Source organism: Malaclemys terrapin, chromosome 3, assembly GCF_027887155.1.
Source record: "Malaclemys terrapin pileata isolate rMalTer1 chromosome 3, rMalTer1.hap1, whole genome shotgun sequence".
Classification (NCBI taxonomy): Eukaryota; Metazoa; Chordata; order Testudines; family Emydidae; genus Malaclemys; species Malaclemys terrapin.
In genome coordinates, this window is record NC_071507.1 from 173,211,286 (window position 1) to 173,238,976 (window position 27,691).

Genomic DNA, 27,691 nt, shown 5'->3' on the forward strand with positions numbered 1-27,691 from the left:
TTCCATCCCCTCTGTCTCCTGGGACCTTGGGCCTCCGTCATCCTGATCCTAAGAGGTGTCTCAACTAGACCAGGCCAGAGAGAGGGTAGCAAGCAGAATTCCCCCCAGGAGTAAAGCAGGAAAGAGCAATCTCTCTCCTCCACTTGCTACCTGCTTTCCCTGGGTGCCTGGCTAGACTGGATGGTAACTACCTTGTGGGTGTTAACACAGTAGCAAACACATTTGAAATATAGGTACATAGTCAATATTCATAACTTCAGCTACTAACATGATACGTGCATGCAAATAGGACAGTCATATTCAGCAAACCATAACTTTTCCATTAACACCTTACATGACATATTTTGTACAAGATTTGTTGTAATTACATAACAGTGGTAGCAACAGTAATCTACATAATCATATTTTAATCATACAACGTCACAACCAGAATGACAGTTGTTACCATCTTTAATACCATCTAAGGGATGCTCAGACAAGGAGGGTGTGGTTTTATTTTTTCCTTCTAAAGACTCTTCAGCTAAAGGAAGAGGGAGCAAGGATGTTGTTAAAATGAAAGTCTTATTTAATATTTTACATTTCAGATGCTTTAACTGTTTTTCCTTCTTAATTGTGTGTTCACCAAGGTACTAAACAGGCTGAGGTCTCTGTATACCAAACCCCAAACTCTGTTTAAAATTGTTAAGTGTTGGACAGTTTTAGGGCTGTTTTGGGTTCTTTGGGCCCCTTTATTCTATCTAACTTAATGATACAGATCTCTCTAGAAACTTCCACTCAAGGGCCCAATACATCACAACTGATCAAAATATCATTTTCCTGGGTTTTACTCTCTTTTGTTAACTTTTTCAAAACTGCTACATGACAAGCATATATGTTTTACTCATGCAGATCTGAGATTAGTTTTTTGACTCTTTAATTTACTAGACCTGAAATGATTCAAACACTGAGAGTAATTTTTAAGTTTGATTTACAATAGAAACCGATAACTGACCTGGCATTTTCATATTTGTTGCCATTTTAGCTATGGTTTGTGAGACTAGCACTGTTGGTGAAGTTGAATCTTTTCCAAAATGCAGAATTGGAATTTGAACCATTTGGAAACCTGGACCAACCTGATCTCTACTATGAATATTACCCTCATGTATACCCAGGACGCAAAGGTACGGCACTTGGTTTATGCTATACTTTTATCTCCGCTGTGAACAATCTTCTCCCCATCGTTAAGTACACAGATTTCAAATAAGGAACCCAAACTATCATCCATTTTTTAAATGGAGTGAACTTCTAGCTGCTGCTTAGAAGAAAATGATTAATGGTTATGCTAATGCATTTCTTATATTCTAGAGAGAGGATAACGAGAGCTTTTTAATTTGTAGGCAGGCAGAGTTCTATGTGTAATCTAGTACAGTAATATAGCATCTGTTCCAGAGACACATGGTTTTAGTTGGTATTTTACCCTTAATTTAGTGATCACATTTTATATATTTTTTTTATCTAATTCACTTAGAATTAAAAAAAAAATACAAATAAAAGGTAGTAGTATATGTGTTTCTGGTGGGGAAGTGGACAGATGTGCATTGACAAAGTCACACAGAATGAGGAAAAAAGGATTCCTGGGTTAAAGTAAATTATCTCTTTTGCCTTTCCTTCCTAAACTCATTCAGTGTGCTGTGAACAGGCAAAATTTGCAGGAGTAATACACATTTTAAGAGTTGAGTAGAGGAATAGATAGTGAAGAAAGATTAAAAGATAGTAAAAAAAAGAAATATTGACTTATTCTTAATGCCAAAGGGGATAATATTATAAGCAGGTTACAAGCAGCTAAAAACAAAGTGACGTATTAACTATAGTATTAGTATTATAATTTTAAAATATAATACCACAATCTGGATAAAAGGAAAGTATAATACCAGTTACAATATGTAGAAAATAACCTGCTTCTCATACTGTACTACTTGTACCTTTTGTCCAACGCTTTTCTTAAATCAAAGCTTTTTGCAACTGATTGAAAAATGTTACTGTAAGAAAAAGGTGTAAAATTAAACTGAGCTAATCTGAGAATCAGAAATTGTTTTCATGAAAAAATACTAATCAGATGTGATATTAACCACCTATTTAGTAATTAAAACTAAAAGGATATTAATAATAGGGATCACCCCAGATCTTTAGACCAATTCTGCTGCTGCATGAAAAAATATTGCTAATATTTTAAGAGATCTCTGTCCTCGTGTTCATGCTGTCTCATTGAGGAGGTTCCATAAGTTTCAAGTATCACTGTTGTAGTTCAAAAAGGTGAACTTTTACTAACTATATACAGGTGCTTTTCAGCGTTTTAAACTTTAATAACACCACAACATTGGTGCTAGATGATCCCCAGATTTATCATAGTTCTTTGTTAGAAAAAAAAATTCTTGTCCAGTAATTCATAAGCAATAAAGCAATAAGAGAGAGGTTTTATACTCCACGTGAACAATCTCGGGGGAAAAAAACATAATCTGTTTCTCAAAGTGTTGAGAGTAGGGTTATTTATAATATCACAGAGTTACAATGTATTGATCCACATTCTCCTCCACCCTGAGTATTAAATTTAAACTGGTTCTTGTTACTTAAAGTGGTTGCCATGTGGCAGCAGGATTTTAATTTTAAGTAGAGCCTAGCTCCTTTGTCCAGCACTACATGGGAACCCTCCTGTTCTTCTCTCTTACTAGGCATAGCAGCCTTCCCAACTCCATGAGTTACTTTCCACAATATTCTAATTCATAGTTGATAGCCGTTAGTTGCCAAGGAAGGATGTCAAGAATATCCAGTATCCTTCACATTTATAGAAAAAGATATTATTTAATGCAGTGCATTGTATGACTTTATTTCTTCCATTTAAGCCTCTCAGTAGACCAGCATGGGCAAAAAAGACCAGTTTGGACTCTCTCAAAAGCCAACTCTCATAACTGAGGGGCAATCACCAATCAGAGTCATTGACAGTGAACTTGGCAGAGATTCTGTGTAGCACCTTTAAAATGCATAACATAACTCGCAGGACATCTTGTGTGGATTTGGGGGTAGCTATGGTGGCTTTAAGCCATCTATGAGCTCTTGAAGTCCTGGGCTGTTCTGAGGTTTGGAGAGGCCCTTGATGCAACTTACACAGCCTTGGAGGCCCAGAATCTCCACAGTGCTGTAAGCTGTAACTGTTTCCTTCTACCCCAAGGTTTGCAAGAAGTTCCTTAGGAAGTGGCTTTCCCAAGTTCTTACACTAGGGGAATTCTCCCTAGCTGGATATGGGGCTTGTAGGGCCCTTTTTTGTCACTCTGGCTTTTTTAGGCTACATAAAGGGGCTAGAGCGGGGATGAGGATCTCACTCCTTATCTCCAAGCTTTCATACTTTCTATTTTTTTGTTTTTAGTTTTTTTACATTTTGATGCTTTACAAGTATTTTTCTTCTTTCTTGCTGTGTTCCTCAGGATGTGATGTTAGCAGTAAAGGTGATATGTTGACAACTTCTTCAGCTTTAAAGATAAGTAATTTTAGCCCAGAAAAAAGTGTCTATAGTTTGTGCCAATGCATGAGGGCTTTTAGCCACAGGAGAGTTTCGAGTAATATGCAGAATTTAGATAGTAGACTGTATATAGCAGGCTATTCGGCAGATATTGCATTGACTCAATTCTGAGACTGGATATGAAATACTCTGTTTCTGCAGTGCCATTACACCCAAGATCTGAAATGTCTTTCTCTAACAACAGCTTGTCATGAACTTCATACAGTTGCTAAAATTATCTGTGGTGGAAGGTATGAGTTGTTGGTGAGCATTCTATTTCAAGATTACATATCTGAGGTGCCAAGATCATAGAATGAAGATCTTACAGCAGGGAGATTTTGAACTCATGCCTCACTTCTTATTTACAGTAAGGCAGATCAACCTGTCCTGTAATCTGATCGCGTCTAAGAGAAATCAGATGAAGATTGTATGGAGCTGACCTGCCTCTCATAAAGTTTGGGCTGAGTACTAGATTAAGGCTTGGAAGCACCTATCAAACCTTCATGACTCAAGTTTGAGAAGCGAATTACACTATCTTGCAGAGGACATGAGACAGAGCAATTCTGATTCTGCCTTGAATTAAATTACACAGTGTTGGGATATGAATAAAAGGAAGATAGATTCTATGCATCATTAACCAGCTAATTTAAATGATGAACATAAATCATACATATATTTTAGCTAAAATGCATGAACGTATATCCACAATACACTGCTGTTTTCTAATTTTTCTTCTAATTTTATGGTGTAACAAGCATAAAAGTAAGAATTTTTTATTCACAATATATAGCTGAAGCAAGTGATTAAAATGCACTTTAAGAAGAGTGTATATATACAAATAACTTACACAAATTAATTTTAATACATTTATTTTAAATAGTGTGCATGGTATCTACCCATTGAAAATATTAATAACAGGAAATTTAATAAATTACAAACTGAAACCATTTGCTTTTTATGCTCCAGCCAAGAAATGTTAAATATTTCTCTGGACTGCTTTTAACATCCTTTATTCCTGCAGAATTGGATAGGCTTACAGCAGAATATAATAATAATAATAAATATAATAAATGGAGATAGGATATCTCCTAGAACTGGAAGGGACCTTGAAAAGTCATTGAGTCCAGCCCCCGCCTTCAATAGCAGGACCAAGTACTGATTTTGCCCCAGATCCCCAAATGGCCCCCTCAAGGATTGAACTCTCAACCCTGGGTTTAGCAGGCCAATGCTCAAACCACTGAGCTATCCCTCCCCCCAAAATCAGGTTTTAGTTCTTACCTCCTAAATTTACCTTCTCCTAATTTAGCTCCCACTTCCCATGGAACCCCACTGGACTCTGTTGTCTCCCTTATACACCCTGTGACAATGCGGTTCTGGCTGGACCCAACTGAGAGTGCCAATTCAAGACAAATTGCTAAAAACAGGGCAGTTACAGCCCAAGGCTGGGGTTTTTCCGCCTCTAAGGCAAACCAAACCAGCCAGACTAAGAAGAATACGGTCTCACCCCACTGGCTAACCACAAGTCACACAAGCAATTCCCTTAGAAACTCCAGTTTCCCAGTATCACCACCAGTGCCACTCGTTATGGGGACAAATGGTTATGAAAACCGATACCCCAATAAAAGAAAAAAAGTTCTCCTGATCCCGTAGGACCAAGCCCCAGATCTAGGTTAATATACAAATCAGATCTTACCCACAAATCACGCTGTTGCCAATCCTTTAGAATCTAAAATCTAAAGGTTTATTCATAAAAGGAAAAAGATATAGATGAGAGTTAGAATTGGTTAAATGTAATCAGTTACATACAGTAATGGCAAAGTTCTTGGTTCAGGCTTGCAGCAGAGATAGAATAAACTGCAGGTTCAAATCAAGTCTCTGGAATACATCCCCAGCTGGGATGGGTCATCAGTCCTTTGTGTAGAGCTTACATTTGTAGCAAAGTCCCTCCAGAGATAAGAAGCAGGATTGAAGACAAAATGGAAATGAGGCCATCAGCCTTGTATAGTCTTTTCCAGGTGTAAGAACACCTCTTTGTTCTTACTGTGGAAAATTACAGTAAAATGGAGTCTGGAGTCACATGGGCCAGTTCCTGCATACTTTGCTGAGTCTTAAGGCATATTTGCCTTCTCTCAATGGGTTCATTGTGTAGCTGATGGTCCTTAATGGGCCATCAAGCAGGCTAGGCAGAGCTGACACCAGCTTGTCTGGAATGTCACCCAGAAGCATAGCATAAGTTTGAAATACAGACAGTATAGAACCAATATTCATAACTTCAACTACAAAATTGATACACACATATAGACAGCATAATCATAACCAGTAAACCATAACCTTGTCTTAGACACCCCATTTGACCCCCTTTATACAAGATTTGGGTGCCAATACAGGACCTTGGTTGCAACAATGATCTATATGGTCCCAGATTATACCAATAACGTCACACACCCTATCTTGCGTTCTGCTGCAGCTGATACTCACAAATCTACCTCTTTACTTCTAACTTGTCTCCTTCAATCCAGTCAGACATCTGTCTTTGTCTCTGACATCTCTTCTTTGAATACCTGTGTATTATAGCAGTGCTTGGAATCCTCCAACTAAGATCAGGGCCTCATTCTGCTAGGCGGTACAAACGTGTAGTCAGAGACTGTCCTTGTCTCAAAGAGCTTGCATTCTAAGTAGATGAGAGAGAGAGGGTGGAAGAAAAAATCTCTGTCAATTAAACTTAATATGGCCAACGTGAACCTCTCATATGTTCTCTGAAGCTAACCAGGTCTCTCAGTTTTCTATCGCTGTTGACAACACTACCAGTGATACCAGCCTTGTTGTCCCATATGACAGTTTAGGAATATGTTGTCCCTCAAGGGTATAACTAGGAAATCAATGCTCTCACAGCCAGGTGAACTCTGGGGAAAACATGTTTAAGCAACTCTGGGCTCAGAAGGGGTGTGGCACTGGAGTAGGGGGTCTAGACAGCTGGACTACAGGGATCCCATTTCTCAGGAAGGATGTCAAACACATGGTCTGCAGCTGGGAGTGTGCTTGAGAGACCACAGCTAGAAACAATGATCAGTCACTAATAGTACTGGCCAGAAAACAATAATTCAGTTGCACAAAAAATGTTGAGGTTTTGACGTTTTTTTATTCCAGTGTGGAAGGAGGATGAGTCCCTGTTGTAATTTTTTCAAAAAACATACGAGTTAGAGACCCATCCAAGAATAGCCAGTAGCCCAGGTGGTAGGGCACCCACCTGGGTTGTGAGAAAATCAGGTCCAAGTCTGAATGAGGCAGAATAGGGACTTGAACCTGCATCTCCTACATCCCAAGCAAGTGCCCCAATCAGCAGGCTATCAAGTCAGTTTCTTTTTGTAGCCCAATGAATATTTAATTTTGTATAACATGGAACAGCTCCAACTGGAGAGACTGAGTCTATAGCCTAGAATATAGGAGACTCAGGTTCAAATCGCTGCTCCGAATTGGGCAGATCAGGAATTTGAACATGGGTCTCCCCCATCACAGGTGAATGCCATAATCAGTGGGTTGTTGGCTATTTTGGAGTGGGTTTTTCTTTCTTTGTGTTAGTTTTAACTAATCTGCATTTTTCAGTTAAAAACGTATCAAAAAATTTCTGACCATCTCTAGTCACTATTCAGAGCTTAGAAGCACATGGCATTCAGTGGTTAGATTCTATCACAACAGATTGGTATATGTCCAGAGAGCAGGACTGGGCCAAGTTGTGATGCCACATTAATCCGATCTTCCCACAGTCATGTTCACGTTTTGGTCTGTGTTGCCCTCTATGCATGGTACCTCCTTCTGGAGCTAATATGCTAGGTCACTACTCTCTGTTCAAATTCCTCCTTAAAACTCAGCAGCAACCAGGGAGTAACAGGAGAGACGCTGGTGGATAGTTTATGTGATTAAAATAAAAACTACCAATATATGTGGCAACTTTTGCCCTGGCCATTCTGCTTGTATGCTTCATCCCCTTTTTCCATCTTCAATCTGTTTTCTGTATTTCAGATTGTAAACTCTTTTTGTTCTTGTACTGCTTCATTCTTCTGTGGGTGAGGTCTGAAGAAGAGCTCTGTGGAGCTCAAAGCCTTGTCTCTTTCACCAACAGAAGTTGGTCCAGTCAAAGATATTACCTCACCCACCCTGAGTCCCTCATATCCCGGGACCAACAGAGCTACAAACATTCTTCTGTGGCGCTTTCCAAAGTGTCTGGTGGTATATTTGGCCAACTGTAAATCCAGTTAAACAAAAATGTGTTTGTGTGGATGATTACTCCCATTTGTGAGCCAGAGCAGATGCTTGTTTCAGGAACAAGTTTTGGTCTCTGTAATTACTATTCCTTAACCCTTCTGTTGGCACTGCTACTGTCTGCTAATCTGTAGAGGGATCTGCCGAGGAAATTTCATTAGAGAAGAAAGGAAGGCTATTTTGTCTTTAATCAGAGTTTTCTGAATATGTTGCCTCTGCAAATACATACTGATACCCCAGAATCCCCTTTTCTTTGGAATCTGCAAACAGCCTTGAGGCTGAAGTGAACAGAGAAGGTGAGGTGTATACAGCCTTTATAATTACAATTGGAATGTTCAGATTTACAGTCCGTGCATGTGAGCTCCTAATGAATTTACTGGTTTTGAATTGTTTTGTGCTTGGCAAGGCATGGTGTGCAACCTCCTACACAGTGGTTCTGTGGAGTCAATGTAATCCTATAGAACTCTGTTGTCAGTTGGTTGTGTCTGTATGTTTTTTCCGTGTGCTGTCCCAGCTCTGCGCAGGTAGCTGGTTCAGTAGACCAAGTGCTGAAGGCTGGAGTGTCGTTGCCTCAATAACGCTGTTCATGCTGCCCAGTGCTTCTGTCCGCGAAGCTCCAATTTTATCACTATTAACAGCAGATAAGGCAGCCTGCTCATTCAGCAAATCTTGATGTTACCCATAAAGACCACAGGCATGATTTGGTGACAGACACTTGGCCAGGTTTATTGCCTCCTAGGCACAATATTGGTGCACGGCTCTGTGGTTATAGGCAAGCTAATACATGAATGCCTCGTAGCAAGGAGAGGCTCAGTTAGCAGTTGGAATTTCTGCTGTCCCCAGGGCCACACAAAGGATTAAGTTGAAGTACCCCAACATTTATAGGCTGAGACAAACAACTGGAAAACACAAATTACATGCCACCTTATGTATTTCATGACATTTGTTACCTCTCCTTGTTCCTGATATCTTGAACAAAACATCCCTATTCATTATTCTGTCAAACCATCTTATCTTGTACTATATTGGTGTGTATCTATACTAGCATTGAAATATATTTATGTAAATATCTAATACTTAATACGCTAGCAACAACTCTACCAAATTCATAAACTTATAACCATCTACTTTAATACTTGGCCTAGCTTTAATTCACGGCCTCTGATTCAGGCCTCAGATTTTGTACCAAGCCCAGTGCTCCAGACTCTTTCTCTACTACAAACTCTAGCCTAACTTCACCTGTGATATGGCATGCCCCTTTTCCCTTTTTAGAATTAATCTTACTCTATCTCAAACTAGTTTTCTGTAGACACACATCTGTTGGAGTCTTTCTTTTATGCCTACTGCTGTGTCCACATAATTATCCCTAGCTTTTCTAATTTACCTCTTATTTCCTTGTCTCCTTTCTCAGCTGTTTCCTGTACTGATATCTTTTCTATATAGTATGACTGTCACTAACTGTCCTTATTTTTAAAGTAAATTTTCAGCTCTGTTTATAAAATACTTGTCTTTTCAATTGTGTGAGTGACCACATGCATACATGCAGATAAGATTTATACATATACAAAGAAATCCAAAAATCTGCAGCTTGTGGAATAGAATAGCATCTGAAAAGAAACAAAGTTGTTTACTTGGATTGTTTTCTTTCAAGGGACCAGCCAGTCATTTCAAAAATTATCTAAAACTATATCTGTTAGTTCTGTTTTAAAAAGAAAAAAATCCTTACCCTGAATGTTCTGGGAATTTATTCCATTTCTTAGGCCATGTCTACACTTACCGGGGATCGATGCTACTGCGATCAGTGCAGCGGGAGTTGATTTAGTGCATCTATTGAAGACCCGCTAAATTGACCACAGAGCACTCTCCGGTCGACTCCAGTACTCCACTAGAATGAGAGCATCTCCCGTCAATGCAGCCTGGTGTAGACACCCTAGTAAGTCGACCTAAGCTATGTCGACTCCACCTTCGTTATTCATATAGCTGTAGTAGCGTAACTTAGGTTGACTGACCCAAGTAGTGTAGACAAGGCCTTAGTCTTTGAAATCTTAAAAAATTGTAAACTGAAAAGGGAAACACACTAACCTGTTTTCTTATGGTTGATACTTTGGACCTGGTTCCAGAGATTATTTTGGTAAAAGAAAACATTAGTGAGGGTAAGAAATCAAGTTTGATATGAGGAGACATTTTAAGGTGAAATAAGATAACCCGCCTATGTTGCCTATGCTGATTTGACCTGCTGATTCAGAATATCTAGAATATCAACACTATCTCCAGGAGTAAAAATAGTCTCTAGAAAACTTGCCTCCAGCCACAGTCTTACCTCTAATACACACCTTCAGATATTTTGGAACATATAACACATTGTCTAAGCTAGAGAAAGAGGTAAACATCATTTGAAAGCTGTTGACAGTTTTTATTTCTAATTCTATACTTTTAATGTGACTAGCTTTTAAACTAAAGTTAGTTACAGAAAATAGTTTGATATATTTTGAGAGACCACATCTAGAAATACAAACACATGATTTTAATGTGTACTGCACAATATTAACGAATAACTATAGTTTGTTATAATCAGACTTTATTCTTAGAGTTTCTCTGCGTTAATACAGGAAGAGTTTCATTTTACTCTCCACGGTTGCAAGTTTAGCTACAAGGAGACTTGATTGTTCTATCCAGAATTCAATAGCTGATAGTGTACAGAAAGGTCATCCTTGCGAGACATTTTCTTCTGGGGAGAGGAACATAAAGAGGTCTGTTTTGCTCTTCTTTCTGCCTTGTAACAGCTAATGAAAGTAGGCTAGGTATTTGGGCAATGAGCTTTCTTCAAAATTGCTGCCTGCATGTCTGCTTTATATAATACACTGGGGCATCTGAAGCTGAATATTTGTCATGGCTTTCGTGAGTCATGGATTATATGATTTTTCATGGGGTTGTAGTTTTTCGTTTGTGTGTATACAACCTACGCTATTATTATATATAGCGGTTGTGTCTGTGCTCATCACAATAACAGCTTATAAAGCCACTGGCAATAATAGAGGTCTTTTTCCATTTCTGATTCCTAAGTTTCTATGAGAGGATTGATAGAAAAGATTTCAATAGCTATCCAGTTCACACATGGGATGATTTGGGCTTGTTTCTGGTTAATAGACTATTGAAAATTAACATTATCTATTACATTAAATTTAAACTCTATATTAAAATCTCTGTTTGAATGTTGTAAATGCTATAGAAATTGAAGATAATATATCTTGTGTTTTTTCCTAAATTCACAACACAGATATAAGGGGTGGGAGGTTGACCAACTAAAGTTCCCTTGCATGCACAATTCACTACCTTCTTTCTTTTATCTTCCTTCCAGTGTTATCATTTTTCTTATTCCTGTGAAATAAAACCAGCCACCCAGTCCCCCATTGTCTTGTGGAAAGTTAAATGTAGATGCTAACTAAGGAACATGTTCCTCAGTATTTTATTGTAGGAGTTCGAGAAACTGACTTCATACTGTGCACCGTCTCATGAACTATGTTACTAATCTTACTCCAAGGACTTGGATTTTCAAGTTGTAGCCCCAGGATGATACTTCTGGGTGACCAATGAAGGTGGAAAATCTCTCTCTCTCTCTCTCTCTCTCTCTCTCTCTCTCTCTCTCTCTCTCTCTCTCTCTCACACACACACACACACACACACACACACACACACACACACACACACACACACACACACACACACACACACACACACACACACACACACACACACACACACACACACACCCTGAATAGCCCTCACCTATTATTCTAGCTGTTTTTGCTTTAGCTCCCTGTAACTAGGACTATGTTCCCTTTGTGTCTGCATTCTTATCTAAGAATAGTTTGAGGTTTTAATAGAAAGTAGGGCTGCCAATTAATTGCAGTTAACTTAAGAGATTAACTCAAAACAAATTAACTTGATTAAAAAATTTGTCACAATTAATCGCAGTTTTAATTGCACTGTTAATAATAGAATACCAATTTAAATTTATTATATCTATTTTGGATGTTTTTCTACATTTTCAAATGTATTGATTTCAGTTACAACACAGAATACTAAGTGTACAGTGCTTTATACTATTATTTTTATTACAAATATTTGCACTGTAAAAAAGAAACAAAAGAAATTGTATTTTTCAGTTCACCTCATACAAGTACTGTAGTGCAATCTCTTTATCTGGGAAATGCAACTTATAAATGTAGATTTTTTTTTTCTTACATAACTGCACTCAAAAAGAAAACAATGTAAAACTTTAGAACCTACATGTCCACTCAGTCCTAGTTTTTGTTCAGCCAATCGCTAAAACAAACAAGTTATTTTTACATTTATGGGAGATAATGCTGCCCACTTCTTATTTACAGTGTCACCTGGAAGTGAGAATAGGCATTCACATGGCACTTTGGTAGCCAGCATTGCAAGGTATTTACGTGCCAGATATGCTAAACATTCGTATGCCCCCTTCATGCTTCAGGCACCAATACGCTAACCTGTAAAGTAACTCATGCTGTTGAAAAGTACCTCGTGCTGAGTTCTTGTGTGGGACATAATATATACTAGGTGAAATTGCACTTGGGAAGTGCATGCAATCGCAAAGAAGCTACAGAAGATCTAACAGGAAAGTTGCCGTAAGCCTCTTTGTCACAGAGGCACATTTATTTTCTGTGCCTACACTTATTCAGAGTTTTTGGCCAATAACTGATGAATGTGTATTACAAAAATGTGTCATGTCACTCTTACTGCAGAGAATTGCATATAACTCATGCCTGAGTTCTTCTGGAACCTCTGCTCCCAGATGGGTTCTAAAAAGACTAGTTTGGAGGGGCGTGGAGCAAAACAGAAGATCACTATGGGTTGGGAAACTACAGAGCCACACAGTCGCACAGCAAATGTGCTGCTGCATCTGCAGGTGAAGTGGCAGCTGACTGCTTGAAAGCCCCCTACCTTTCTGCCTTGCTCTTGTGTGGGCCCCAAAGTAGCTGAATATGTGGAACAACTCACTTGTACAGGGTTGAAGGTTCAGAGAGCAGCCTCCTGGCCCAAGCTTCTTTTCCCCATTTTTGTGGCTTGGCTCAGTTTTGTATGGTATTGGTGGATGTCCATCAACAAATAACCTTCTGGTTAATGGGTGAATTGAAGTGAGATTGGAGCTACCAGAGAGTTGTGAAGGAATAGGGAGTAGGAGAAAAGTCATGGGTAGGGAAGAAACAGAACAAGTGGGGAGGGAAAACAACGAAAAAAGAACAGACAGAAAAGGAAAAGTATGAGAGAGAAAACAGAAAAAATTGATCGGAGAAGCTGTGTCAGCATATGGATTGCAGACATTTGCTAATCCATTCCACAGGTAAATTGCGTCAAAAAAATAAAAAGTGGAACCATTGTTATATATGGTGTCAACATTCCCATCTGTTGCCACGTGTAATGCAGTTGTGGCAGACCTCCAGCATTAGCAAAGAGTTCATCTCTCAAGCCCTGATGATGGCAGGAAACATACTAAAACCTCTAGCGGTGCTGGAGAAGTTTGCCAGCTATTTTGTTTGTGTTGGGTGACAGATCTTTACTATCCCTTTAAATTTGTGTATTTTGATGCTCAACCTTTATCTTGTTTTGTCTTTGAATAAATCTGCTAATACAGCATTTCACAAATTGTGGTTAACGCCAGGTGGTTCAGGGTGGGTATATTTGTCTGTTTGTTAATTTATGCAGCACCATGGCAAAAAGGTAAGTTATGTAGTCACTTCTATGGCTGCTTAGTCTAATTACACATGGCACTTGTATTAGATGGCACTCTTTAGAAGTGAGCAACCAAAAGTGGAGATTGGTTACTCACTCCCAAATTCCAGCATGCTATGTAATTTTCAGTGGAGAAGAATTACAATGGTCACCAATGGTAAGAGAACCACTGTTATTTCTGTCCTGCCATCTTCCTATTCTTTATCTTTTTTCCAGCTTCATTATCCTCCAAACCTTTGAAAAAGTATTTTTGCAAGATTTCCAAACTACCTCTCAACTCATAACAGCAACCAATGCATTATATGTATCCCTTCTGTTTGGTGTGGGTACTATCAAGTAAAATTTTCAGAAGTGCCTAAATCCCATTTTCAAAAATGGCAGGCACTTGAGGAGCCTAAATCTCATTGAAAGTCTGTGGGACTTAGGAGCCTAAGTGACTAAGGGATTCTCTACAAAGTGGAATAATGTATACTATGGGGGTGTGATTTCTAAAGCTCGCTAATGTGTGTTATGCATTAATTGGTCTGTATAGACCAGTGGTCCCCAACCTTTTCCGTGGGGCGGGCGCCGGATGACTAGCCGCCGAGGACCGTGGCTACTGGACAAGCAACCGCCGAAATGCTGCGGTGAAGCGGCAATGTCAAGAGGCATCGCCGCCAAAATGCCACCAAAATTCGGCGGCATTTCGGCGGTAGCGCTTCTTGACGTTGCCGCTTCTTGGCAGCATTTCGGCGGCTGCTTGTCCGGCGACCAGTAGGCGGGTGCACATGGATGCCCCGGCAGGGTACCGCATTGGGGACCCCTGTTTTAGACCCTGCTGATACACAATAAAGGTTCCCTAGTGCTCTTTAATGTAGTACTGTTTCAAATAGCACTGCATTAGCTTTAGGAACCTTTAGTGTGTACCAGCAGGGCCTGCACAGACCAGTTTAGGCACCACACATTAGTGTGCTTTAGAAATCACACCCCTATAGTGCGCATTAACCCACTGTGTAGGCAAGCCCTAAGTCACTTCTGAAAATGGGCTTTAGGCACTTTTGAAAATTGTGCATGTCTCCATATAAACCTGTGCACTTCCAAGTATACTGTTGGAGCTAAATAATTTGTATTTTTTTCTCTCTCCTTTTGCTTTCTCTTTTTTCCTTTTTTCCATGTCTTTTTTTGTCTTTCCTTCTCCCCACTCCCTCCTTTTAGTTTTCTGTATTTCCTCCTTACAAGGATGCTTGATTTGTTATACAACCTTTCTAGGTGGAAAATGTTTAGTACTTAGGAAGATCATAGAAAGGTATGAAAGAAATGGTACAGATCCAAAATGACTTCCGGAGACTAGGATTAGTATTTTTCCTTCTGCATCAAGGGTTTTCTTGCAGAGGAAATTCATTAGGAACACATAGATAATCTTAAATAGTTTCTCTTCACAGTGAGCTCCATAGCCTCGTTAAGCACTAATTTGATGATTGCTGCTGGTATTTGCCACCCAAGATGCATTTGGGCAGGCTGTAGACAGCAGATCAGGAAGCATATCTAGGCTTTTGGGTGTGAAGGGGAAGCACTCACACTTAATTGCCAGCCGTTGAAATCCTCATTTTTCTGGTCTAGAACTGTTGCAGCTAGATTCTGGTCTCTCATTTTAAATTTGGTGATTGGCATCAGGTGATGTTTGTTATGACACCTGTCAAAATATGCAGCTGTTCTTACTGGAACATGAATTGGAATGTTTGGCCTTAGCAAATTTTACCTGATCTTACTGGTTGTTCCATCTGTTCCAAGGTCTTTGGATTATCTATCTTGCTTTTAAGAGAGATTTATTTTTTCTGGTACCATTTAATTTTGCCTTCTTTTATGCTATTAATATATTAAAGGGACAGTGTCAACTTGAAAATTATATTCTCTGAAAATGTTGAACCTATTATAATTAACTCATTGGGGGAAAGGTAACTCATTGGGGGGGGGGAAGTAACAAAATAAATTCCCCTTGTCTGTACGCTTTACTATACACAAAGCTGCTTTAAGAACCCCAAAGGCTATCAACAGGTTTTAAATTTAGGGACTTTCAGTATGGAGACCACCAGGACTTGAGTTAAAGGAGAACTCCAGTAGCTGGCAGTAGAAGTAGGCTGTTCACTTTTGTTCACTAGCTTTTCAAGTGAGTAATACTGTCAGTGTTACTTTCGCTGTTCTGCTGGATAGCCAGTCAATTTCTCCCTTGCTGAGAAAAACCTTATAAACATCAACTGGAGAGTAGAAAACCCTTTTAATAATATATATGCGTTTGAATTTCAGGACACACTATTTGTTTTTATATGCTTCTGTATGGAGGTGTACTTGTTATTTGATCAGCATCAGTGTATTCAGTACAGTACTGAATAATATATAATAGAGGACCTGGACTCCACCAAAAGGTGTTTATAATCAGAGTCTCCGATCTTGCAGACGGCTGCACACAGCCAGTCCTCGATTTGTGCATCACATCTCTTTCCCTAGTGGGATTTCATCTGGATGTATGTGTCCACCTATGTAAAGGCCCTTTGCAGGGCTGGACTTAAGTTAGGCAATACAGTTCAGACCACAGAACAGCAGGTAACCAAGTACAGGGAACACTTTTAGGCAATATAGTTGACACTTAATTCTGTAGAATCCAAGGCTGGGAAAGATCATTCTTCTTCGAGTGCTTGCTCATATCGATTCCCATTAGGTGTGCGCACGCTGCGTGCACGATCGTCGGAGAATTTTCTACCCTAGCAACACCCAGTGGGTCGGCTGTGGAGCCCCCTGGAGTGGCGCCTTCATGGCGCTGGATATATACCCCAGCCGACCCAGCGCCCCCTCAATTCCTTCTTACCGCCCCTGACGGTCGTTGGAACTGTGGAGCGCGGCATAGCTGCTCTCCACTCTCCCTAGCTTAACTTGTTAGTTGTTATAGATAGTTGTAGTTATATTCTTTAGATTCGTTGTTTGTTGTTAATAGTTCACTCATTAGTTTAAATAGTTGTAAATAGTTAGCGGGGGTTAAGGTGGCTATATTTCCCCCCTTCTTCCCCCGGCGCACAGCCGGGCTCATGCCCAAGGCTCCTGGCTTTAAGCCGTGCGCGTCCTGTGCTAAGCCTATGCCAACAGGAGATCCTCACGACTCGTGTCTGAAGTGCTTAGGAGAGTCTCACCAGACAGATAAGTGTAAAATCTGTAAGACTTTCAGACCCAGGACCAAAAAGGAGCGGGACTTTAGACTTAAGCAGCTCCTCATGGAGGCGGCACTTAGCCCAGATCCTCCCTCGGCGCGCCAAGTCCCGGCACTGAGCGCCTCGGTGCTCAGCGCCCCTGCGGCACCCATCGGTACTGCACCACGAGCAGACGTGGATAAGGCCACACGGCACCGTCCTCCCTCGGCACCGCGTCAGCCACAAGCGCCTCAGCGCCGTTCCCTGTCTCTGGGACATAAAAGACCCCGTAAGACCCAGGATGCCGCGGTCCTACAGGCACTGGCTCCCCCGGCACCGGTGGTAGAGCTGCGTCCACCTCTAGAGCGCCAGAAGGCACAGATATCCTCAACGCCATTGACTCCAACACCGGGGGGTAGGGCCGTTGAGTCCGGTGCCGACTGGCTCACCGCCTAGTTCGGTGGTGGAGCCCTGTTTCCTGTCTACTCCGGAGACCTTCACAACAGCAAAAGACCTCATCGCCCTCACGGAGCCGGCGCCGTCTCAGCCCGCGGCACCGCCTGCTCTTCGGACCATGCAATCCAGGGGCAAGCCTGCCCTGGTACACCCGCCATCTCCGAATGTGGACTCGCGGCACCGCTCCCGGTCTCGGAGCGGGTCCCAACGCCGCTTGCAGTCCCGGCACCGATCTTCACCCTGGCACCGATCGTACTCGCAGCCTAGGTCTTCTTCACGGCACCAATCTACGTCTCGGTACCGATCGGAGTCTAGACGCAGTTCTCGGCACTGGTACGAGCGCCGCTCCAGTTCAAGAGGTCGCTCCCGGCAACGAGTCTACAGGCGCTCTTCGTCATCCCGATCCAGATCCGGATCTCAGCACCGACATGGCCAGCGGCACCGCTCTCGATCACGGTACCGCTCACCGGCACCGCGCAGGGACCGCTCGCCTATGGACCGGCACCGATCAGCACCGTACCAGACCGAGCCGATGCAGACACGCTCGGCACCGCCCTGGCCCTCAAGATCGGCATCTCGCTCATCCGACGGGGCTTCCCGATCAGCGTACCCTGCTCAGGGTCAGGGGGCAGAGGGCCCTGCACAGGACCCTACACATTGGTCTTTCTGGACCGCGTGGGCATATCATCAAGCGCAAGGGGCTCCACCATCGGCCTCTCGCTCAGCGCAATCCGAGCCCAGAGTCCCGGAGGCCACCATCTCCCGTCCTCCCCCAGGGGGCATGGAGGCTCCCATGCCTACACCAGCACAGGCCCCAGACCCCGGGGCAGGAGATCCTCCGCATCAGGGACCCTTAGAACCGGACTCTCATTTGGATCCCCTACCCTGAGGCATCCTCCTCATCTTCCCCGGATGAGGCGGTGGCGGGCACAACAGCCTCAGGCCCACCCCCAATAGATCTCCGTGCCCATCAAGACCTATTATATAGGGTGGCATGCAACATGGACTTCCAGGCGGAGGAGATAGTAGAGGTACAGGACCCGGTGGTGAGCATCCTGTCGGCTGATGCCCCATCCCGGATGGCGTTACCACTGATTCGTACGATTCAGGCTAATGCCAATACCATATGGCAAACCCCTGCCTCCATTCCACCCACTGCCAGAGGTGTAGAGAGAAAGTACTTTGTCCCCTCCAAGGACCATGAGTACCTATATACGCACCCTCCACCGTGTTCACTAGTTGTGGCCTCGGTGAACGCAAGGGAGCGCCATGGCCAGCAGGCAGCAGCGCCCAAATCGAAGGACACTAAACGCTTCGATTTGTTCGGGTGTAAAGTGTACTCAACGGGGGGTCTGCAGCTCAGAGCCGCGAACCAACAGGTGCTCTTGAGCCGCTACAGTTACAACTCATGGAACTCCATGGGTAAATTCAAAGAGTTGGTTCCCCAGGACTCAAAAGAGGAGTTTGGGGCCTTAGTGGAGGAAGGTAAGAAGGTGGCTAGGACCTCCTTACAAGCCTCCCTGGACATAGCGGACTCGGCCACCAGGACACTAGCATCTGGGATAGCCATGTGACGTGTCTCCTGGCTCCAGATTTCGGGGTTACCGCCAGAACTGCAGCAGACCCTGCAGGATCTACCGTTCGAGGGCCAGGGGTTGTTCTCAGACAAGACGGACTCTTGGTTGCAGAGCCTCAAGGACTCGAGAACCATCATGCACTCCCTGGGGATGCATGTCCCAGGACCCCAGCACAGGCCCTTTAGGCCCCAGCCACAAAGGTTCTATCCTCCTCCTTCTCCTCCTCCGAGACAGGACTTCCCCAGAAGGAGGGGACGACATGGTAAACGGAGGTCGACCGGCCCTCAACCCGGTCAGAACCAGGGCCCTCCTAGGCCACCTTCAGGACCTAGGCAAAACTTTTGAAGGTGCGCTCAAGGACGGCGCGCCAGCCACTACCTAGGATCCATTTCCTTCCTTCCGGGATCTCCTTTCCCGTTTCCACCGTGCTTGGTCCCTTATAATCTCGGACCATTGGGTCCTTCGCACGGTGGAGAGGGGATACGCTCTCCAGTTTTCTTCTTTCCCCCCCTCCCACCCTCCTCCCCGTCCCTCTTCAGGGACCCTTCTCACAAGCATCTCCTTACACAGGAGGTTTCTGGGCTCCTCTCTACGGGGGCCATAGAGGAGGTTCCCCCGGAGTTATGGGGCAAGGGGTTCTAATCCCCAAGGCAAAGGGGGTCTGCGACCCATTTTAGACTTACGCGGGCTCAACAAATTCATAGTAAAGTTGAAGTTCTGCATGGTCTCCTTGGGGACCATCATCCCTTCCCTGGATCCTGGAGACTGGTACGCCGCCCTCGACATGAAGGACACATATTTTCATATAGCGATGTACCCCCCTCACAGGCACTTCCTTTGCTTTGTACTAAACAATGGACACTACCAATTTTCTGTCCTTCCCTTCAGATTGTCCGCTGCACCAAGAGTGTTCACCAAATGTATGGCTGTCGTGGCAGCATACCTTCGTCGACAAAGGATACAGGTGTTCCCGTATCTAGACGACTGGCTAGTGCGCGCCCGGACCAGGGAGCAAGTTCAGGCGCACGTCCAGATAATACTACAAACATTCCACGAGTTAGGCATTCTACTCAACAAAGAAAAGTCCACTCTGGAGCCAACTCAGAGGATAGAGTTTATCGGGGCAGTTTTAGACTCCAGACTCGCCCGAGCTCTTGTTCCAGACACTCGATTTCACACCATCGCGAATATCATACAAGGTCTCCTGGTCTTCCTGATTACCACAGTAAGGACATGCTTCGGCCTGTTGGGTCATGTGGCCTCTTGCACTTACGTCACCAGGCATGCCCACTTCGGCTTCGCCCACTTCAGGCCTGGGTATCGTCGGTGTACCATCCTTATCGGGACAACCTAAACATGGTGGTCATGGTTCCAAACCCAGTCTTGACCACCCTTACCTGGTGGTTGGATCACAGGGCGGTTTGCGAAGGAGTGCCGTTTCACGCCCCACAACCCTCCCTGCACCTGGTCACGGACACTTCATCTCTAGGCTGGGGCGCTCACCTCAGGGAGCACCATACCCAGGGCCTGTGGACCCTATCCCAACTAGCCCTGCACATCAATGTCCGAGAGCTGATGGCGGTGCGCCTAGCATGTCAGGAATTTCTCGGTCTCCTACATGGCCTTTGTGTGTCAGTCCTCACAGACAACACCAAGGCCATGTTCTATATCAACAAGCAAGGAGGAACCCGGTCATCTCTCCTATGCCAAGAGGCCATTCACTTGTGGGAGTTCTGCGTTGCCCACTCGATACATCTCATGGCATCGTTCCTCCCTGAGTCCAGAACACTCTAGCGGACTGTCTCAGCAGATCCTTCCAGACGCACGAGTGGTCGATTCACCCGGATATCATCCATTCCATCTTCCAGAAGTGGGTATTTCCCCAGGTCAACCTGTTCGCCTCACGAGCCATCGGGAAGTGCCACGTGTTCTGCTCCCTCCAAGGGCGATCTCCGGGCTGCCTGTCGGACACTTTCCTCCTATCATGGAGAGACCAGCTGTTCTACGCTTTTCCTCCATTCCCACTGGTCCACAGGGTGCTGCTCAAGCTACGCAGAGACAAGGTACGTATGATTGTAGTCACTCCAGCTTGGTCAAGACAACTCTGGTACACCACGCTTCTGGAGCTATCGGTGCAAACTCCGATCACGCTTCCCTTGTGCCCAGACTTGATCTCTCAGGACCACGGCCGACTGTCACCCCGACCTGCAATCGCTCCACCTTCCAGCGTGGATGCTCCATGGCTGAGTCGGACAGAGCTACGATGCTCACATCCCATGCAACAGATTCTGCTGGGAAGTAGAAAGCCCTCTACACGGACCACTTACTTAGCCAAGTGGAAATGGTTCTCCTGTTGGTGCGAGCAGCAGGCCACGCCCCCCTTGCAGGTGTCTCTTCCTCTTATACTTGAATATCTCCTATCCCTGAAACAGCAGGGCTTGGCGATATCTTCAATCAGGGTTCACCTGGCCGCTATATCGGCGTTCCACCCAGGAGAACATGCTTCCTCGGTCTTCTCTCACCCGATGGTCGTCAGATTCCTCAAGGGCTTAGACCAGCCATACCCACAGCAACGCCAACCCGTTCCGGCGTGGGATCTTAACCTGGTTCTCTCCAAGCTCACAGGGCCCCCGTTCGAGCCATTGGCTACCTGCTCACTCCTTTACCTATCTTGGAAGACAGCCTTCCTTGTAGCCATCACTTCAGCAAGGCGTGTTTCTGAAATCAAGGCGCTCACGTCTGAGCCTCCGTACACAGTCTTCCATAAAGACAAGGTGCAGCTTCGCCCCCACCCCGCCTTTCTTCCCAAGGTAGTATCAGCATTTCATGTGAACCAGGATATATTTCTCCCTGTCTTCCATCCTAAGCCGCACGCCACCCGTCAAGACCAGCGTATGCACTCCTTGGACGTACGCAGGGCCCTGGCTTTCTATATTGAGCGTACGAAACCGTTTAGGAAGACGACGCAACTATTCGTTGCAGTGGCCGACCAGATGAAAGGCTTACCGGTCTCCTCACAACGTCTCTCCGCTTGGATCACGTCCTGCATTCGTGCTTGCTACGACCTGGCCAGTGCCCCGACGCCGCACCTCACCGCCCACTCCACGAGGGCCCAAGCCTCCTCGACTGCCTTCCTGGCTCAAGTCCCAATCCAGGACATTTGTAGAGCTGCAGTTTGGTCATCGGTCCACACCTTCGCCGCTCACTATGCGCTTGTACTGCAGTCCAGAGACGATGCTGCATTCGGATCAGCGGTTTTGCACACAGCGATGTCTCACTCCGACCCCACCGCCTAGGTAGTCACCTAATTGGAATCGATATGAGCAAGCACTCGAAGAAGAAAAAACGGTTACTCACCTTTATAACTGTTGTTCTTCGAGAGATGTTGCTCATATCCATTCCAAACCCGCGCCCCCCCCCCCCCCCACTGTCGGAGTAGCCGGCAAGAAGGAACTGAGGGGGCGTTGGGTCGGCTGGGGTATATATCCAGCGCCATGAAGGCGCGACTCCAGGGGGCTCCACAGCCAACCCACCGGGTGTTGCTAGGGTAGAAAATTCTCCAACAATCGTGCACGCGGTGCGCGCACACCTAATTGGAATGGATATGAGCAACACATCTCGAAGAACAACAGTTACAAAGGTGAGTAACCATTTTTGTGATCATCTAGTCTGACTTCCTGTATAACACAGGCCAGAGAACTTCCCCAAAATAATTCCTAGAATATATCTTTTTAGAAAAACATCCAATCTTGATTTTGAAATTGTCAGTGATGAAGAATTCACCATGACCTTTGTTAAATTGTTCCAATGGTTGATTAATTATGTAATATAGCACATTTATTTCTGTCATAAATTAGTATTAATATACTCAGTCCTTCTTGCTTTCTCTTTTCCCATGTAATCCGTTGATTATTGAAGCAGATATAGGCCCTTTTCCGGTCTTTGATCCATAGGCTTATGAGATTAAATTTCATATGCTGAATTCTACAATCCATTTATCAGACCTTTATAATACTATTGTTATTGAGAGGTTATAATAATCAGCAAATATCATTGCTACTTCTCATTTTTGTTCCAGGTAATTGAAACAATGTATAAAAACAAAAATAACAATCCTTTCTCCATACTGATACACTCTCTGCCAATCACCTCTTCCATCTTGAAATACTGCTATTCAAAAGCACCCAGTGTTTTCAACATGCAAATGATTACCTCATCCATTCACACTGCTCACTTTCCCCAACTCTTGTACCATTAATACTGCCCTATTAGAGGAAGGATGGTGTTATGATTATGGCAGTAGACTCAGTGCCCAGACTCTCTGGGGGACTTTGAGCAAGTCACTTGCACCAAGGACGATAATGGTTGGTCTATATTGTCTGTTTAGATTGCAAGCTCTTCGGGGAAAGATTTGTCTCTTCCTATTTTCTTTTATGGACCCAGCACAATATGGCCACAGTCTTGGTTGGCTGCATATAGTCATTGTATGTAAATTTCATAGCTGAATGTTAACATTATGTCTGTGGTATTTCCGTGCACCTCATACATGGTTGCACAACATTGATTTTCTTTGGTCCTCAAATTAAATATAGCAAGAAACTAACCCACTCTGATTAAATTTGGGAAGTGGTTTCCATTCTAAGCCCAGGTATTCAATCATTCAGAACTTCCTGAAACTTTCAAATCTTGGGCTGAAATTTTCCATTACTTGATTTCTACCTGAAAGTTTTGGACAGTTTCAACAAAACAGTTCAAATGCTTTTAAGCAAAAGAAGCGTGGGAAAAAATACTGTATCCATTATAAAATAATAATTTTGTAACTTTGTTGCTTAGTAATGTAATACTAATGCTGAAATGATTGAAATTTACCATGGAAATTTACTTTGATTTTACCGAAACTCGCATACTTATCATGTGTGACAGTACACTCTTAGGGCCTGATTCCATTAAAACAATACGTGTTTTTAATGTAGCCAAATGCAAAGGTATACACTAGGAACAAGGACTGCAGATCATATCTATAGAATGGGGGACTGTATGCTGGAAAGCAATGATCTGAAAAGGATTTTCCAGCATCATAGTTGACAAGCAAGACAAGACATAACAAGAACCAGTGGCTCGAAGCTGAAGCCAGACAAATTCAAATTAGAAATTAGGCACACATTTTTAACTGGAACAACCTACCAAGGGATATGGTGGATTCTCTCCTTCTTTTGATTGATGTCCTCAAATCAAGACTGGATGGCTTTCTGGAATATATGCTTTAGCCAAACACAGGTTATGTTTTAGTAAAAAATAAGTTATTGGGTTCAGTAAAGGGGTAACAGGATGAGATTTAATGGCCTATGATATACACGAGATCATACTAGATGATCTAATGTATCCTTCTGACCTTAAACTCTGTGAATCCAATGCCTATTGAAGTCAATGGGAGCCTTTCCATTGATCTAAATGGCTGTTGGATAAGGCCCTTGAGGAAGGCTGTGCATTCATATGTACCCAAATTAGTTTTCCAGGCAACTGACTAATCATTTGTATATCTCCTATGGGATAGGGCATTCCAGTTGTGTCTAGCCAAATAGTTTCTCAATATGTAATTTACCATGCTGCTTTTTTGCAAGCAAGCAGAATTTTGAAATCCTGGAGAAGGATACTTTTTTGTGTGTCCCCATCTTTTTTTTCTCTTTAAATTTTAAAAAATGGGTTGTGTTTTGTTTTGTTTTAAACTACATTAATAGACTGTTAAAGTTGCATGGTTAAGTATTCAAAGAGCATGAAATGACAATTATGGTTCCCCTTGTGCATATATGTTACAATACTCAACTACATGATGTCATATTATTTCTCAGTTAATAAGGCAGAAGGGTTTTTTTTTTTTTCAACAGCCCTATATACGGGATTTTACATTCTGTTTGGCTATACAAAGAAGTACACCATACAGTCAGTGTGTGTGTGTGTGTGTGTGTGTGTGTGTGTGTGTGTGTGTGTGTGTGTGTGTGTGTAAAAACCATACTAGTTCAGCTTACTACATAGAACAACATGTGACAGTGAAAATTTGCTGGTTATGTATAGGCCATCAAAGTTCACAGCCAGATTAACTTTGATTAATTTTCTCATCCTTTGATGTACACTGTCTGAGGAAGACTGTGCTAGTGATTCAAAAGCAAATGCACTCTATGAAGTTTACTGACCAAAGGCCTGGCTCATTGATTCTTTCTGTTGGTTTCAGTGAGTGCTGAATCAGGCCTAAAGGCCTGCAAAAAATTTGTGCATGTGAGTAGTCCCATTAAGTTGAATTACTTATGTGCATAAGTGAGTTCAATTGCATTACTTGTGTCCATAAATGTTGGCAGGTTCTGGACGAAAATTATTAAAACTGGATAGGTTAGAGAGAAGATCCTTTATCATATAGAAAGTGACAGTAAGTGTTTAAACAACTTTCACAGTGAAAATTGTTTAAAATATTTAAGAATACAATATGCTGTACGTATAGATAAAGTTGCAGAAAAAGTATATTACAATTGTATTACTTTAGAAATTGTATGAAATCATGTATCCAAGACTACCGTATATACTCGTTTATAAATGGGTCTACACCAAAATTTGATGATTTTAAACTCTATGGAATCAATGAATTGAATACCTTATACATTGTCGTTTTGTTTACCTGGAATGTCTGCAGGCATGGAGCCCCTCAGCTCCCATTGGCTGGGAACGGCAAACCGCGGCCACAGGGAGCTGAGGGGCTCTGTGCCTGCAGACGCTCCAAGTAAACAAAACGTCCTGACGGGCCGGGAGTCAACATTTTCCAACCCCTGAAATATGGGGTCGGCTTATGAAAGGGTCATATATTTTTTTGCTATTTTTACCTATCTATTTTAGGGGGTCATGTGAACCTGCAGTGTTCTATAAACTATGTTTTATGTATGGGAGTCTAAGAAATTCCTATTCCTTGCATCTGATGTTCTTTATTCTTTTTTCTACTTTGACTAATTTTTTCACTTTTTGTCTTTTGTGATCTATTAAAGTGATGCAGGAGAACATTTAAATTAAAAAAATCATAAATTGTTAGTTTATAAACCATGGGGCCCTGAGCAACCTAGTTATACCGACCTAGGCCCCGGTGTAGACAGTGCTATGGCTTCTCCCATCGATTTCGCTACAGCCTCTCAGGGAGGTGGAGTGCTGCACAGACAGGAGAAGCTCTCCTGTCATCATAGGTCGCATCTTCAGTAAGCGCTGCAGCCGCACAGCTGCAACAGTGCATCTCTTTTAACTAACTTTTTTTCCTTCTAACTTACTTTCTTCTACTTTATTATCTGACTATCAGCATTCATGATTTCACTTTACTCTGAGTCTTAAATATTGTTTGGTTCATTTACATGGGAATTTTATCTAAGTAAATCTGGAATTTGGCTCTTTTCATATTTACAGTATCATATCTCCTATTGCCAACTCCAAATGTTCAAAAATCATAAATACCCCAAAAAAATCCTGAGATTGACTTTAAGATCATGAGACTTAATAAAGTAATAAATGTGGAGTTCTTGTGATTTGCTTTCTGGTTTCTGAGCCTTTAACGTGCACTTGGGCCATGTTTCCAAGCTTTTTTTCACAGCAATGAAGGCTAGAAAGTTACCAGTACTTTTCCTTTTAATGAAAGGTAAGACTCTCACAATATCACTTGTTTTCAGGCGCTGGGTCTTTAAATAAAACATAAAATAAAACATAATATATCCCGAGACGCGTGATAAAGTTGCAAGAGTTGGCAACTCTGAAAACTTACCAGAGTAGTAATTTAGCAGATTTGAAATGAAGAGAAATCTTTTCCCTATTTTACATCTGAGGTTTTTAGCTTTCTTTTCTTTGTACAATGTAGATTTATATTTTGCTGTGGTTTTTTCATATAAATAGAGAAGATTTGTCTTTTAAAAGCTTAAACATTGCAAGAAGATTGAATGTTTATTGCCTGAATTTTCACCTTTCCCTCTCCCCCAAGTGTGTTTTTTGTTTTGTTTTTCCTTAATACTTTTTTGCCCTAGGTCTCAGTCTTGCTCCCTTTAATGTCAGTGGCAAAATTCCCTTTGACTTTAGCAGGGTCAAAATTAGACTTGTTGTTCTGAGTAACACTAAAGCTATTTAAACAAAAATGGTGCGAATATTTGTTTTGAGCGGTAAGAGCATGCTTAGAAGAGAACTGCAGCAGGTTTTCCTCCACTGCAGCTTACTGGGGAGCTGTTGCAGAGAGGATTGGGTGTTGCTTACAAGCTGCCAAGTTTTGATGAATTGGGACTGAGTGTTTTGTTTACTTTGTAGAGACAATCGGGGAAAAAAGAGACAAGACTTTAGGGAATATTACAATAATAATGAGAGAACAAGCGTCTCTTGTTCTTGCCTTTATTTCCACAAAGCTTCAAAGGATCCCTTCCTTTTCATAGCAGAAATATTAATCACTAGTGGCTATCACAGATAGTGTGTAGTTGTTAAAAGTTTACCTAGAGTTAAAGCTCCAGAATACTAATTGTTGCAACTTGTTCTTTAAGCAACTTGTGAAATACCTGTAGTCTTAAAGTATTCCATATATAATATTCTTTGTGCTTTCCTGGGTAACTCTGATTACATGATCCTGTTCAACTTGAATATTTTTTTTATTGTAAGAGGGTAGTGATGCCCTCACAGCTTGTAACCTAGATATCTCCAAGGTAATCACGCGCAAGACAATTCACATAGAAATTCTTTACAATGTAATATATTTAAATTTCACATTTCTTGTTCAACTATTGTTTTAGTTTTCATGTTTTATTTCTCATCACTATAATTTATTCATATTGTAAATATACCTAGGTTCTCCTATTTGCAGATTCAGCAGTATGCTATTTTAAAACTACTAACCTACTATTCATGTTTTATAATCCAAAATCCTGTCTGTCCACTTAACATCGCCACACATC

At 42.5% G+C, this 27,691-nt stretch overlaps 1 protein-coding gene across 2 annotated transcripts in view; it reads left to right on the forward strand.

Annotated features, from left to right (window-relative positions):
* TRAPPC12 (trafficking protein particle complex subunit 12) overlaps nucleotides 1-27,691 on the forward strand; it is a 99,814-nt gene that overhangs the window by 40,463 nt on the left and 31,660 nt on the right. For both annotated transcript variants that reach the window (XM_054022777.1, XM_054022776.1), the window contains one exon: nucleotides 1,022-1,160. In XM_054022777.1, coding sequence (XP_053878752.1) covers nucleotides 1,022-1,160 — 139 coding nt within the window. The remainder of the gene's footprint in view (nucleotides 1-1,021; nucleotides 1,161-27,691) is intronic.